Raw genomic sequence first — 14869 nt, 5'->3', positions numbered from 1 at the left:
TTACTACATAGCATTACTGCGTATTGAACTATTTTTCTGTCAAATTGGTTGTTAAACATTATGTTTTGGTGCTTAATTTGTAAAATCATAACCTAATTTGATGTGTAATAGGTTTTCCTTAATCCCTCCTTATTATCCAACATATTCACTTATCCAACATTCTGCCAGCCCATTTATGTTGGATAAGTGAGACTCTACTGTAGTAGCAAAGACAGGTGTCTTTGTCTTTGGCACTCTATGAAACTCAAATTCCAACATGATGAGTTATTTTAGTAATTCGTATTCCTATATCTTTTTTTAGTATATCTTATACCTATAGATTCAACTGTCAGCAACATTCCACATGTTTGGTCACCTCATGACTGAAAATTTGGAAATCTTAAAAACCTTTTCCATTTTAAAACTGCATGCTTATGGTTACCTTGGCAGATACCCAGGAATGTAGAAATCACTTCATTATTCTTGAGTGGTTCTGATTCACTTCTGAGCTCATAGGAAGTGAACCATGCTTAGAGCCAAAAAAAAAAAAGATCTTTATTTGACCAAAGTAAAAATCCGTCATTACGTTCCCACAATGCCCAACCGGATAATTGTTCAAAGTGCATAAGGATGTGTTGTCGAAGGCTTTCATGGCCGGGATCACAGGGTTGTTGTATGTCTTTCGGGCTGTGTGGCCATGTTCCAGAAGTATTCTCTCCTGACATTTCGCCCACATCTATGGCAGGCATCCTCAGAGGCGGTGAGGCATGGATAAACTAGGCAAGGAAAGGAAAAAATATATATCTGTGGAGAGTCCAGGGTGTGGCTGCTTTTAGTCCACATGCCATAGGTAGTCTACCTTTACTGCCCCATGCAACAAAAGAAGATGTTTCTTAAGTATACTAGGTGTTAGAGATCATAAGGAATTTGAAATTTGTCTGGAAAGGTTACTATTATATATATACACAGCTTGGTTGCAAAAAAGACCTCCGAAATTAAGAAATTACACTCATATAGCAGCATAACCTGGTGGCTCTTAGGGTTCGGTCATCAGTGGAGATTAGTGGAATTTATGTGTGGAAGAAGAAAGCACACAACATAGTTGAAAAGCATGTTGAAACATTGTTTCTGTCTTCCATTAACCTTTTTTTTTTCATTTTCAGATAATGAAAGAAATCCAGGAGCATAAAATTAAAATATATGAATTCCCAGAAACAGATGATGAAGAAGAAAATAAACTTGTTAAAAAGATAAAGGTACATAAAATACATTAAGACAAAATATTCACAAATTAGTGTCCAACTTAACTCTCGTCCAGTTCTCTGTGGTCATTGAGGATGTGTGTGGTGGGTGTGTAGAGAACTACCGGTATGTTCAAATGAAGTTCATTTTCACTTCTGTGATAGCTGCAGAAGGTGATCTTCATGCAAAGCTTTCCATTATGTTGAAGTCACAGGATAAACCTTTGGATACATAGCCCTCGCTCGTGAAGTGCTTATGTGTACCAGAATCTGCTGTATTATAATTGTGGAATCTGAGGATGAAATATCTTTCCAGTCCTTTAACAATATTTTCTTTAATATTAAAAGAAACATTTCAAGCACAATGTTGTGCATGTGTGTATTTGGTTGTGATGACTGAAGATAAATTCTCATTTTTCATATATGAATATTTCAAAATTATATTTGATATACTTCAAAGCATGAATAATGTGCTTCAGAGAATAAACATTTTAAGTCAGGTAGCTTTACATCTTTATGGAGTTCTAACTGTTTTTGTGGACAACTTGTTTTGCACTATGAGCTCCAATGGCACCAAAAGCTGGCCTCTTGTACTTTCCCCTCCTTCCATGAAGAGCATGAAGAAGAAATTTGGAAGTTTTTATTTTATCCAAATGCAGAGAAACTGAAGTTACCCTTAATTCTACATAGTTGAAAAACAACCCCCACATCCAGTCATAGTTTCTGTGTCTGGATTGTTTCCATTGAGCAAGAATATAACTCATTGCATGGCTTGGACAAACTAAACAAGATTAATGTTTTTAAAAATGGGAATTGAATTGTTCTGGATTTTCATGTGGTAGAGTGGCACTTTCTCAGTTCAAAAAATTGAGATTAAAAAATCCAAAGTCTAGTATTTGTGTGGCTCAGATACTTCCATATGAATTAAGTCTTTACATACTTCCACATAATTTAAATGAAGTTCCAACTCCATTGCAATTCCACTACTATAGTATCCTGTATTTGAATACAGTGAGTACATAAAAGGCCTGAAGAGTCTATTGCACCACCTTGTGGCTAATTGATAGAACCTTACATGTAGATGAGTGGTACCACAGTCAGTCCCCTATTATCTACAGATTCAAGCAAGTTGTAATTAACCCCCTCCCCACAATATTTGATTTTACCATTTTATAGCATCCAAACTCCAATGAATAACAAGTGATCATCGTATATCAAGCTGCTTTTACTAGAAAATGGTTAAACACTTACTCTTTCTATTTAACACTTGCATATCCTTCTCTTGCTTTCTTTTGTCAGTTTGAAATATGTGTATGGTGATAAATTATTGCAATTCTTTTGTGTCATATAGGCAAATGTGTTGTGAAATTTGTTCTAATTTGAAATGAGAGATAATAATTACATTAAAGGTAATTCCTAGTTCTGCTATTTGAAATGCATTAAACTGAAGATCTTAATTGAATCCATGGAGATGGATTGAACCTGGGACTTTGGTCATGCAAAACAAGCATTCTGTCGTATCTCATAGTATCTCATATAATTTTCAGGAATCCTTTCTCTTGTTTATATCCAACTTGATTGTTTTAGGAATCCAGAAATATGTTGGCAAGTTCAGTCAATACATTCCTTAAGAAGAAATGTGTATTATTTTGTCTTGTAGGACCGCTTACCTCTTGCTGTGGTAGGTAGCAATACTATCATTGAAGTCAATGGCAAGAGAGTTAGAGGAAGGCAATATCCTTGGGGAGTTGCAGAAGGTCAGTGCAAGTAGTATTTATTTGAATAATTCAGCAAGTAACCTTCTTATAAGTCAAGGGTTGAGAAGCTGTGACACTCTCAGTGGTAGTGGACAGCCTCCCATCAGCCCCAGGTAGCATGGCCAGTAGCCTAATCCAACAGTTAGTCTCAATAGTAAAACTCTTGTATCAGTGGGAAATTGGTAAGATAATTCCCTGTACACTCATGTATAAGTCAAAAAGGTTTCGTATAAAAAAAAAAAAGCAACCCAAACTGAGACAACTTATCCGTGGGTCATTGTGAGTACTGTACCTTAACTCTTATCAAAAAAGGAACCATACATTTCCTTGAAGAAAGTTCTTTTGTGGTAAGGCAAATGTGTTATGAAAGCCACAGCTTTGGTCTGTCTTAGGAGTACCAAAAAGAAATGAAGGACCCCTTACTCTCTCCCATGTGATGCTTCTTCTGCCCTTTTTTAATGCCTATGTGGGGAAATGGTGGCATTGACCAGAGAGGGCTGGCTCCCTAGAGGTGGCATTGGCACTTTCCCCTCTCTATGGAATAACATTAAACTTACCCATGGATCATATCAAAATCCATAATTTGGCCCCAAAACCTGTCCTTGACTTATACATAAAGTCAACTTCTACATGAGTCTGTATGATAATTATGTGGCTTCTATTGATTCAATAGATTTACTCTAGTTCAAGCTAACAATTTAATTGATGTATATGTCACTGAACTCTCTTACTCTAGAACTGTATTACTCTTAATAGTTTCAAGGATGAAGAGACAGGTCCCTATTTAACCTCCTGATAATCTGTTTAAGTTTATCACTACATAGAGGTATCTTAGCTCTATAAACTGCTGGCTTTTCAAAGTAACAGCAAGTCTAGATTTGAGAAATTATACATGTTCTTACTCAAAAATAGACAAGAGGTGACTCCTTAATCCCATGTCCAGTGTGAAGAGCCTTTTCCTCACTGAAGTCTTTGCTGTTGTATCAGGTGAAGAAGTAAGGGAAGTCCAACCAGAAATTCAGCTTATGATTTGATTTAACGATGTTTGGGGAAAGAATTTGAAATAATATGGCCCCGCTCCTGTCAATTATCATAAATAATAAATCTCTTTTGGATTACAGGAAATCCAATTACATTCCCAACTTGTATGCATTGAATGTGATGGGGGATTCTGGGAGTTATAGTCCAGAAAAGTAACATAACCATCTCTCATTTTAACAGAAGATACATAAAGGACATTCTAATAATTAATTGTAAAACTTATCACTAGATCAGCTCCCACATCTATTTGAATTCTTCAGCATTATTATCAGTGACAGTCAAGAGAGGGCTGATTTCCTTATGTTCCTTATCCACCAGTAAGCATTGGGATGGATACACACACTTGCTGGTAATAGATGTCTGTTCTCTGTAAAAATGCAGAATTTTTGTCCTACAGTTGAAAATGGTGAACATTGCGACTTCACAATTCTAAGGAACATGTTAATAAGGTAAGCAACGCAATACTGATTTTGGAAACAGATTTGAGATGTGTGTGTAAATATATATTGCTTTGTGGTGCGCTGATGGAAGAGAAGAAACTATATGTATATAATAGGAAGAAGACCTATTGTATTGGTTCTCTGTATTGGAAATCTTCTTTTTACTTATCATTAGCTTTCATGTGTTATTAAATTAATGTATTCAAAGAATTTGCTTTCATTTTTTGCTATGGCAGAGGTCAAGCGGCTGATGTAGTTTTTGTTAAGATCACTCTTCATCATTTAATATGATGGATATCTTTAACACTGCTGGACTGCATTATGTGACTAGCACAGAATCTATTTGAAGATGGCTATTGAAAAAAGCAAATCAAACTCATTCACTTCTTGAACATTAGAAACCAATATTTTTCGATTTAATAAAATGGAAGAACAGCCTTTTTGTTTTTTCAATTTTACAATGCATACATTTTAGGACCTTGTTCTGTCCAGAAGAGATGGAAGTTAAATGTGAAAAATAGTAACATTTTCTCCATGTCTTTGACTTATGAAATACTGTATGTACTTGCATATAAATTGGCCTCATAATTTGAAGATAGGTTGTGGAGTTCAATATATGGATTTTAACTGCTTCCTGTGGATAAGCCAAGGATAAAACTTAGGAGCATGTAATGATCATATTTTTACTCACTTTTGAAAAATGTATAGAAGAAATATCTTTAGGAATAACTAAAGGAGACAGACTAGATCTGTTTTGTGTAAGGATTTACAGTTGAGGTGTAAATTGCATTGCCAAACTTAACATGTCCACATCTGTACACATACAGATAGGGAAAGAAATGTAAATGAGTAAAAAAAGAAAGAGAATGCAACCTGAAAAAAGTGGGGAGAGAAGAGCAGCAACATGAGGGGGGGGGGGGCTGAAGAATGTTGTGCAGCTATCATTTTGGGTGTTTGAGGTGAATCAGAATAGCATTGTTCATTTTAATAGGGACTTATATAAGTTCTGTGTGCCCTGTCATTTTGGGCACTTGGACTGGAATGGAATGGCAACAGTCATTTTTAATAGAACCTTAACTATAGTCTTTCTCTAAGGCTTGTGAGGCTTGTAGAATGTAGAGAGATTACCAAGCTCGATAAGGCTTGTACTGTAAGCACTTCTTTAAAATGCTGCAGCCATTCTACTCCACTTCAAATGCTCAAAATGACAGGGATGATAGAGAATTTCCAGCATTAACCCATGAATAAGTAAACCAGTTGATTTTTGTCAATTTTTCAATTTATATATAAGTATATATAGTGGGTTGGATTTTCTTTTTGCAGCAAACACTTTATTTCCCAATATTTCTATATACTTTTGAAGTTTTTATAAGCAGAATAATTCAGTTTAAAGCATTTGCTTATTAAATTAATTTTGAATTTATTTGATCTTATTCAAGGATGGACAGTTACTGACAAATTTCCCTTCTCAAATAGAACTCATATGCAAGATCTGAAGGATGTCACTAATAATGTCCATTATGAGAACTACAGAAGCAGGAAATTGGCAGCTGTTACATACAATGGAGTGGACAACAACAAAAACAAAGGGCAGTTAACAAAGTAAGTGGTAACTTAATCAGCAGTATGGCTTGAGAAAATATTCATCTGGGAAAAGCAGGAGCAGGCAATTTGACTGTTTTGTCCTGTTTGTGGACTTTCAATGAGTGACTGTTTAATGAGAAACAGATGTTGAATGAGATAGGCTTTCACTTTGATCCAACACATTATTTAAAATTCTTCATAGGGAAATCTTGTGTGCATCTGCTCCCTCTCTCTAGATATAGGTTGAATATCCCTTATCTGGTAATTCAGAACTGACCACATGAGTGGCTGAGATAGTGACACCTTTATTTTCTGATTGTCTGGTGTTCAAAGGTTTATTTTAAGCACAAAAGTATTAAATGACAACATAAAATTAAATTACTCATAGGCTATATATATAAAGTGTGTTTGAAATATAAATGAATTTCATATTGAGACTTGGTCTAGTTTCCATGTTATTTCATTGGGTATATGTAAATAGTGCAAAAATTGAGAAAATCCAGAACACTTCTGGTTCCAAGCATTTCAGATAAGGGATTCTCAACCTGTAAATTCATACCAGATGTAAGGATCCATTGAATGCTAAAAATGTAATTGCTTTTACTATTTGTGTGTACATGTCCTTTTGAAACCTACTGAGGAAACATTTATCAGAGGTGATTCAATATTCTGGTATTTGTTCTCTTTGTCTCTTCCTGTGGAGGATTCAGATATCATGATTGAATTTCCATTCAGACTTTAAATAAATATGTTTAGTTGATATCAAGGTTATATTTGTTGTAGTGATTGTGAATATGAAATGTGGCATTATTCAATTCAATTTATGAGATACAAATTTAGTGCAAGTTGTATCTGTGGCAGAATAATCATTTGCACTACTATGGTCTACCAGTTGTCTTATTCGCAAGCTGGGTTGCCTTAGTGCATTTTTGTGTGTATATAAATATCCCATTGGTTTCAACTGAAATAACCTCTTTGTGAGGGAGAGCACCAGAAAATACCAAATGTCCGCCTGTTAAAACATATGAACATTCAAATCCGTTTTACCACATATCTTTAATTTGTTGCATTTTCAGCTGTTTAGTATCCATGTACAGTCATGGGCTTAAGGGAACATTCCTCTCAGTTTGACAAACAGATAATTATCTTTTAATGAGCAGCCTAGACTGCAATGCAAGTTACAAATACAGTTTCATGGATTGTGTTACTGAGGAGGGGTGGTGTGATGTGAAACAGGAAGAAAGCTCATACTGCATCCAGCACTTTTAATTCACAAATGAGAAAAGAAAGTAGTACAGTAGAGTCTCACTTATCCAACATTCTGGATTATCCAACACATTTTTGTAGTCAATGTTTTCAATATATCATGATATTTTGGTGCTAAATTCGTAAATACAGTAATTACTACATAGCATTACTGTGTATTGAACTACTTTTTCTGTAAAATTTGTTGTGTAACATGATGTTTTGGTGCTTAATTTGTAAAATCATAGCCTAATTTGATGTTTAATAGGCTTTTCCTTAATCTCTCCTTATTATCCAACATATTCGCTTATCCAACATTCTGCCGGCCCATTTACGTTGGATAAGCGAGACTCTATTGTAATAAGATGTATGTTAATTGTTGTGTGTACCCAGTTTGAACGAATTCTCCAAAATGGAAATTGCTTTTGCAAAATCCATAAAAAATCAAATAGATTATAATTTATACAATCCAAAAGAAAATGATGTTCAGTACAATAGTTTTGTGATCAGTGTAGTAGCATTACATTAGTTCTGCAAACAGTCAAGGATTGGTGATAAAGCTTCAGTGGAGACACCATTTCCCCATGATAATTCCTTTAGGAATGAATTTCTCTTCCTGGGGATAGATTTCTTTCACTTCTTGTTGTCTCACCCATGTTCTTAACTATGAGTCATTTGTAAGTCGTATGTTTGAGATTTGGGGACTGCCTATAATTTTTATATAGCATGATCATGGTATATTGTTTTGTTATGGACAAATTTGTGCCTTGGGATAATGAGGCCTGCTAATCTCTTCAAAGATGGAGGAGCTGTCAAAAATAATTTGAGCAAGGATCAATCCACATATTCTTACATACGCAAGAAATCATGGATAAAACTGATTACTGGGGAGGATATCAGTTTAGCTTTATGTTTTAGAATAGAAATTGTCTTGGTCACTTAGTAGCATACTTTGCCTGAGAGTAAGACTGGGAAGAGGTGCATAGTCATGTGCTTTCCCCTTTTCTTTCTGTTTGCTCTTTATACTTATGATTCTGACAGCTGTTTTTCTTGCCTGTTGAATGTAAGCACACACAGCTACAATAGCATCACCTAAGGATAATCCCATCCTTTCACACTGCATTGTATACTGCAGGCCTGCTACTATATTAATCTTTTTTTTTGTTGGACCTTTCAGCAGCTTAAAATACAACTTGAGTTAACCCTCACATTCACAGAGGTTATGAGTGTATGACTCCCAGAAAAGTGGAAAAATGTAAATCCAGAGGCAAGCAAGGCACAGTAGGCTCATCAGGCCTGGGAAACCAGCAACTAAGTTGGGAACGGGGCCCCCTGAAAAAAGGAGCATGAAAAATTGGTAGTTGGGAACCACAGCCACTGCCCGCCCGTCTAAGGCCGCTGCATGCATATTCATACGTCAGTGTTGCTCTTTGGAAAGAGAGGAGTGTAAGCAATTGCTAAAGCAGCGATTCTTCCTTCCAAAGAAGCCGAAACCTCTGTGGGCACATTCACACAGCAGCTCAAGCTTTAGGAGGAGGACAGGATATATGATCACAAAAATCTTGTAATTCTCAGAATCTGGTCAATGTTAATACCCCTCCACTTATCGCATTGAAAACAAGGAATGAACTTGTTAGCCCCAACCTAGCAGTTTGAAAACATGCAAATGTGAGTAGATCAATAGGTAATACTTATACGGGAAGGTAACGGCACTCCATGCAGTCATACTGGCCACATGACTTAGGAGGTGTCTATGGATAACGCCGACTCTTCGGCTTAGAAATGGAGATGAGCACCCCCCCCCCCCCCAGAGTCAGACACGACTAGACTTAGTCAAGGGAAAACCTTTACCTTTTCTAAGTGAAGTTATAACATGGATAGTATTACCATTGAAAAAGTAAGTATACAAAGCAACCATGGAAAGGCAGCGAATAATTGGGTTAAACTAGCAAATATGGATTGCTGATTATAGTCATGATGTCTTCCTGAATTAACTTGCTGAAAATGGGTCATAGTGGTATGTGAAGAAGTGGGGGACCATAGAATTAAGAGGAAAAAATCTCCATATTGTATTTTTAAAGCCCATTTTCCTGGAAAAATGAGGGAAATGGATTATGTAATTTTTTTTAAGAACGGGAAGGGGACGTTAGTCTCCCTCCCTCCCTCCTTCTGTTGCCCACGTCTTGGCTCCTTTGGGGATGCGGCCAGAGAGAGGCGCCCTGATCTGGAAGAAGTTTTTTAAAGGAAAATGTTCATGTGAGACATTTGAGTCACTGCAATTCCTTGTCTTGTTTTATTTTCTCAATTGTGTCTTTGGGAGTGAATGCTTTATTTTTGCATGATGCTATGGATGACTCTATAAAACAATTATTTATTTGTTGTTGGCGATGTGGTTGTTGTGTGCCTGCTAGTCATTTCTGACTTACGGCAAACCTATCATGGGATTTTCTTAGTAGAATTTGTTCAAAGGGGGTTTACCTTCGTCTTCCTCTGAAGTTGAAAATATTATTTTTCCAAGATCACCCAGTGGGCTTCCATCCCAGAACACAGATTTGAAATCTGGTCTCCCAATATTCTGGTTCAAACCATTGAACCACACTGGCTTCTTTGGTTTAACAATATCAATAATCTCTTTTGTTTTGTATTATGTGTACTTCTTATAAACTGGCAGATCAGATCCCTACAGTTCAGATGGTTCTTAAAGTTCAGGAACCTGTGGCTACATTTGTAACATTTTTAAACATGTGAAACATTTAGATTGTAATTATTATCTTCTTAAACTATTTTATGTCAAACATAATAATTTATGCCAAATGTCATAATTTTGTACCAAATCAACTTTTGCAGAATAACTTTATGTTCTTAATCTAACAGATTTTCAATCTGTAAGCATGCTAATACTGAACATTTCCATTTAAAATCAAACAGCCATCATTCCCCCATAACTTCAAGTTTTAGGGAAAAATACATTTCTAGTGGGACATCATAGAAGCATGACTAACAGTGTTGTCAATCATTTGTATGGGTAGATTTTAGAACATGATGCTAGAAAATTTCAAAACATGATAACTTGGCTTTGATTTCTGGGGGTTGACAATGTTTAATTTTTGCCTAGTCGGCTTTTTAAGCTTTGTATGTTACATCTAGATGACTTCAGTAGTGCTGAATATCACAGCTAGAATATTGGCTAGGACAAAATAGTGGAATTATGGAAATCTATTTATTGTATCAGCTGCATTGTCTTACATATAGTTTCAGATTCTTGTCTAACAGCTTTTGTCATAGAATATGATGGTGTTGCTGGCCAGTATTCAGTGTTTATGTGTGTCCTGGTTGGAAAAATCATTTTTAAAAAGTTGGATACTTTAGTAAATCATTTACGAAGAGGCTAATAGCTGCCATGTTATAATCTTAATTGTAGTGGGTATTTTTTCCAAAACCCATCCTGAGACCTCTGCTGGCCAGTTAAATGGAATTTCTCTAGCATCAGTTATTTAAATCTGAATAGTAGCATAGGCCTAGAGACAGCTGTGGGTTGTGTTTATTTTGAGAAGTCAAACAAATGTCACTAAAATATTTAAATTCTTTCTTAGAGAGCATGTATGACTTATGGTATACCGGTATAAGTAAATTGTTCTCAAAAGCTTTGCACATCAGTTCTCCACTAATTGTGTACAACACGTCACTAACAATATTGAAAACCAAAACTTAGCTAACTTTAACTAACAGAATTTCACTTTACAGTGGAAATCCTGCTTACAAGGAGCAAATAAACCAAAGTAGCTTCAAATCCATAACGAATTTGCTTTTTTAATTACTGACTTTTATTTTTATTGCTTTATTTAAGCATGCTAAGCATCTGTATTTTTTGTTTTTTAGATTTGACACTGTTGAAGGCATGTAAGTGGTCATTTAAATTTTTCAAGACTGTAGAAAAAAGGCTTAAAAGAAATAAGATTTTTAATGTTAAGTGTAATTTTTTTTAAAAAAAACTTTTATTTTCAGCTTTTGCATTTATTTTGCTTTAATGGTTTTATTCTAAAGCTTCCCTAACAAAAAGTTAAATATTTTTAGTGACTGAAACTGGGAGCATTTTTAGAAAGAAGAAATCTGTTCATAGGTTTTCAGTATTTAACAGGTAAATTGTTCCTGAAGCATTTCATCAGCTTCCATTCTTGCTTCTAAAGTTGTAGGTACAGTAGAGTCTCACTTATCCAACACTCACTTATCCAACGTTCTGGATTATCCAACGCATTTTTGTAGTCAGTGTTTTCAATACATTGTGATATTTTTGGGCTAAATTCGTAAATACAGTAATTACTACATAGCATTACTGCGTATTGAACTACTTTGTCAAATTTGTTGTCTAACATGATGTTTTGGTGCTTAATTTGTAAAATCATAATCTAACTTGATGTCTAATAGGCTTTTCCTTAATCCCTCTTTATTATCCAACATATTCGCTTATCCAACGTTCTGCCGGCCCGTTTACGTTGGATAAGCGAGATTCTATTGTAGTTACCAGAGTATTTGAAAACATTCTCCAACCAAAGAGTTGGCAGTTAAGGGAAGGATGTAGATATCATATAAATGGCTTGCAGAGGTCATGTTTCATTATAGTTAGGTAGTATTGTCTTCCAGCAATAGCAGCCAACCTGGTATATGTATAAGCGTGCTTCCATCCTCAACACCATCAGGACAAAGTGGTTGCTTCTTGCTGCCTTTCATCTACTATTGCCTTTTATCAGAATATATCTAATTAACCATCTGCCTTTAAATCCCCTTCTTCATGGTCTCTGTGGGTCACACAGTTGGGTCATTCTGTACCTTCACAGAGATCCTATTACTGCATTTTAATGGTAACCCTGCCCCCTCATTCACAAAGATATAAGCTGTTGTTTCCCACTAAAATTTACTTCCCTTCTGCCCACCATCACAATAAGATCATTAAGAAGTTCTCAAGCATTTTGGCATTCTCCACATCACCAGGGGCATATGACTCCAAAACATTATTTCAATATTTTTTTGCCTGTCCTGTGAAAGTACCACTGTTAGATAGTTACACATATTGTCTCCTCTGCCTCGGAAAGGACCCCACATTCAGCTTGCATTAAGCCACTTCATAAAACTTCATTGGCTATGTGCCTCTTCATGTGTTTGGCTGTGGAGCACCAAACAGGTCACCTGTCAAGCCAAAACACTTTAGCTGCTGCTCAGACTTCCTTGAAATAAAGTGTCAGCACCCTTGGCCTCAACTGCCTGAGATGCCTGTTTCCAGGATTCAGAAACCTGAAGATGTTCCTCTCCTTAAAAGTCTCTAGAGAAGCAACTGCAGAAAGAAAATGTTCGGTGGCTACACTGGAGCTTAAGAAGGAGAAGCAGAAAGCTATTGACTCAGCCCATCCCAGATACCCTCAGTTACATTGGAACCTCCTGCCCCCACCCAGAAGCCACTTCTGTCCTTACCTCAGGTCCTAATCTCTCCATTGTCTATGTCTCACTTACCTAGTCCTATTCTGGAGATAATTGCTAGGTCGATTGATATTTGTTATTCGGATGAGGTCTTAATTGATGGCTGCTACTCATATAGGGCATTTCAGAACAGATCCCTTCTCTCATGGAGACTTGTCTTCAGCCATTATCAGAAGGCACTAGACTTGATCCTGAGGACAACTGGCACTGAGGTTGTAGAACGTGTCAAAGTCAACTGGGAACAATTGTCATCTATTCCCTCTTGATAACCCTGCAATTTCACTCCAGTGGTTTCTGGATCTCGATCCATTTCAATCTAGTTTCAGGCCTAGTTATGGGAAATCTTTACTCATTCTGGTGAATGATGTAAACAGGAAACCGGACAGGAGGAATATATCCCTTTTGGGTCTGGTGGACCTCTCAATAGCTTTAGATGCCACTAACCCTGGTACCATTCTGGACCACCTATCTGGGATGATGAGGTTACGATTATGCATTGCCTCTCATCTTTCTTGGAGGGCAAACTCAGAAGGTGGTGCTGGGGTACTCCTCTTTGATGCCTTGGCCACAGTCCCACAGAATTCTGTTTTGTCTCCTGTTCTATTTAATATCTACCTGAATTTATTAGAAGAGATCATCTAGGATTTTCGGATTTGGTGTCATCAGTATGCTGATAACACCAAACACTATTTCTCCTTTCCATCCGATTTTAAGGAAGTTGTCTTGGTATAGCACCAGTGTCTGTTGTCAGTAATTGACTGGATGAAGGTAAATGAATTTAAACTTAATCCAAACAAGACAGAGGTGTTTCTGGTGAGTCGGAAAGCAGATAAGGGGATATAGACACCACCCTTGTTGAAAAGGTTTCCATTGCCTCTGAAATCTCAGGCTCACAGCTTGGGTACTCTCCTGAACTGAAATCTGAAGCCATACCCAGGTTTCAGCAATAGCCAAGCACCCTATTATTACTACTCTAGCTGAGGCTGCTTTTGGACACTCCTCAGAGACTTCAATAGGTTAAAAATTAGGTGGCCAGAATGCTAATACGGGCAGTTATGAGGAGCATATAACCCCCCTGTTAAAAACAGCTTCACTGGCTTCTTGTTCATTTCTAGACATAATTCAAAGTGCTTGTCATATGTTATAAAGCCCTATGTGGCTCAGGTTCAAACTGTCTGAAAAATTGTATTTCCCCATATGAACCCCCTTTATAGATATGACCATATAGTAGTTACAATATCGGTTCTCTCTCTAAAGGGGGTTCCCATAGGGATAGCCTTCACTCTTCAGTCAGAAGATAAGTCTTATACCTCCAGCTGTGATTTCTGGGCACTTCACAAGTACAAGTACCATCTCCTTGCCCATCCATTCATTCTGCTATGCAACCTCCAAGCCAGCTGATTCTGTTTGTTCCAACTCAATTTAATACTGATATGCTGCCTCTTCTCAGCACCTCACTACAATTATTCCGTTTCTTACAGGGATTGGCCGTGACATTTCTGCAAAGTTGTCATTGTAGAAGGAGTTCAGTCATTCAGGTGTAGAGGACTCTTCCACTTCCTCTCTTGACCCCCTTTTAGGGACACAAAACCCTATCTTTCTGTTGGATGATCTGGGCACTTTTTCAGAGCAGATACCCAGAACAGCTAAAACTCTATACCTTTGAATTAAGGTTTCCCCCTGACGTTAAGTCCAGTCATGTCTGACTCTGGGGGTTGGTGCTCATCTCAATTTCTAAGCTGAAGAGCCGGCGTTGTCCGTAGAACCTGAACCACATGAGAGCTGGAGATCAGACAGTTGTTTCCAGCAGGGAATCTCTCCTTTTGCTGGATAAGATGCCTTATGAAATACCTTTCTTATCTTTTCCACCGCCCATTGGGTCTAAGGGTTTGAGGACCATGCCTTCTCATTTGATTGTTCAATTGTTTGGGTGCCGCTTGCGTTTGATCAGTCTCAGGTGAGTCCTGGTTCAGCATATTCTAAAACTGCCATTCCACAGATTGACCCAGAGTCTGCGTTCTGGGCCATGACACCTACTCCTTTGCTTGGAACCCCTTTCCTCAAAGAATTAAATCTCGTTCGACTTGAGCAATGGCCACCTTGTTGGCAT

The 14869-nt window shown here is 37.0% G+C and overlaps 1 protein-coding gene across 2 annotated transcripts in view; it reads left to right on the top strand.

The window, feature by feature from the left end:
- septin7 (septin 7) overlaps nt 1-14869 on the top strand; it is a 55124-nt gene that overhangs the window by 24806 nt on the left and 15449 nt on the right. Inside the window, exons 6-10 of one of the 2 annotated variants that reach the window (XM_003222317.4) lie at nt 1143-1235; nt 2881-2977; nt 4416-4467; nt 5935-6060; nt 11167-11187. In XM_003222317.4, the coding sequence (XP_003222365.2) occupies nt 1143-1235; nt 2881-2977; nt 4416-4467; nt 5935-6060; nt 11167-11187 (389 nt within the window). The remainder of the gene's footprint in view (nt 1-1142; nt 1236-2880; nt 2978-4415; nt 4468-5934; nt 6061-11166; nt 11188-14869) is intronic. The other variant, XM_016994424.2, reaches the window with a different exon arrangement.

This window comes from Anolis carolinensis, chromosome 6 (assembly GCF_035594765.1).
Source record: "Anolis carolinensis isolate JA03-04 chromosome 6, rAnoCar3.1.pri, whole genome shotgun sequence".
NCBI lineage: Eukaryota > Metazoa > Chordata > Lepidosauria > Squamata > Dactyloidae > Anolis > Anolis carolinensis.
This window is presented reverse-complemented; position numbering and strand designations above follow the sequence as displayed.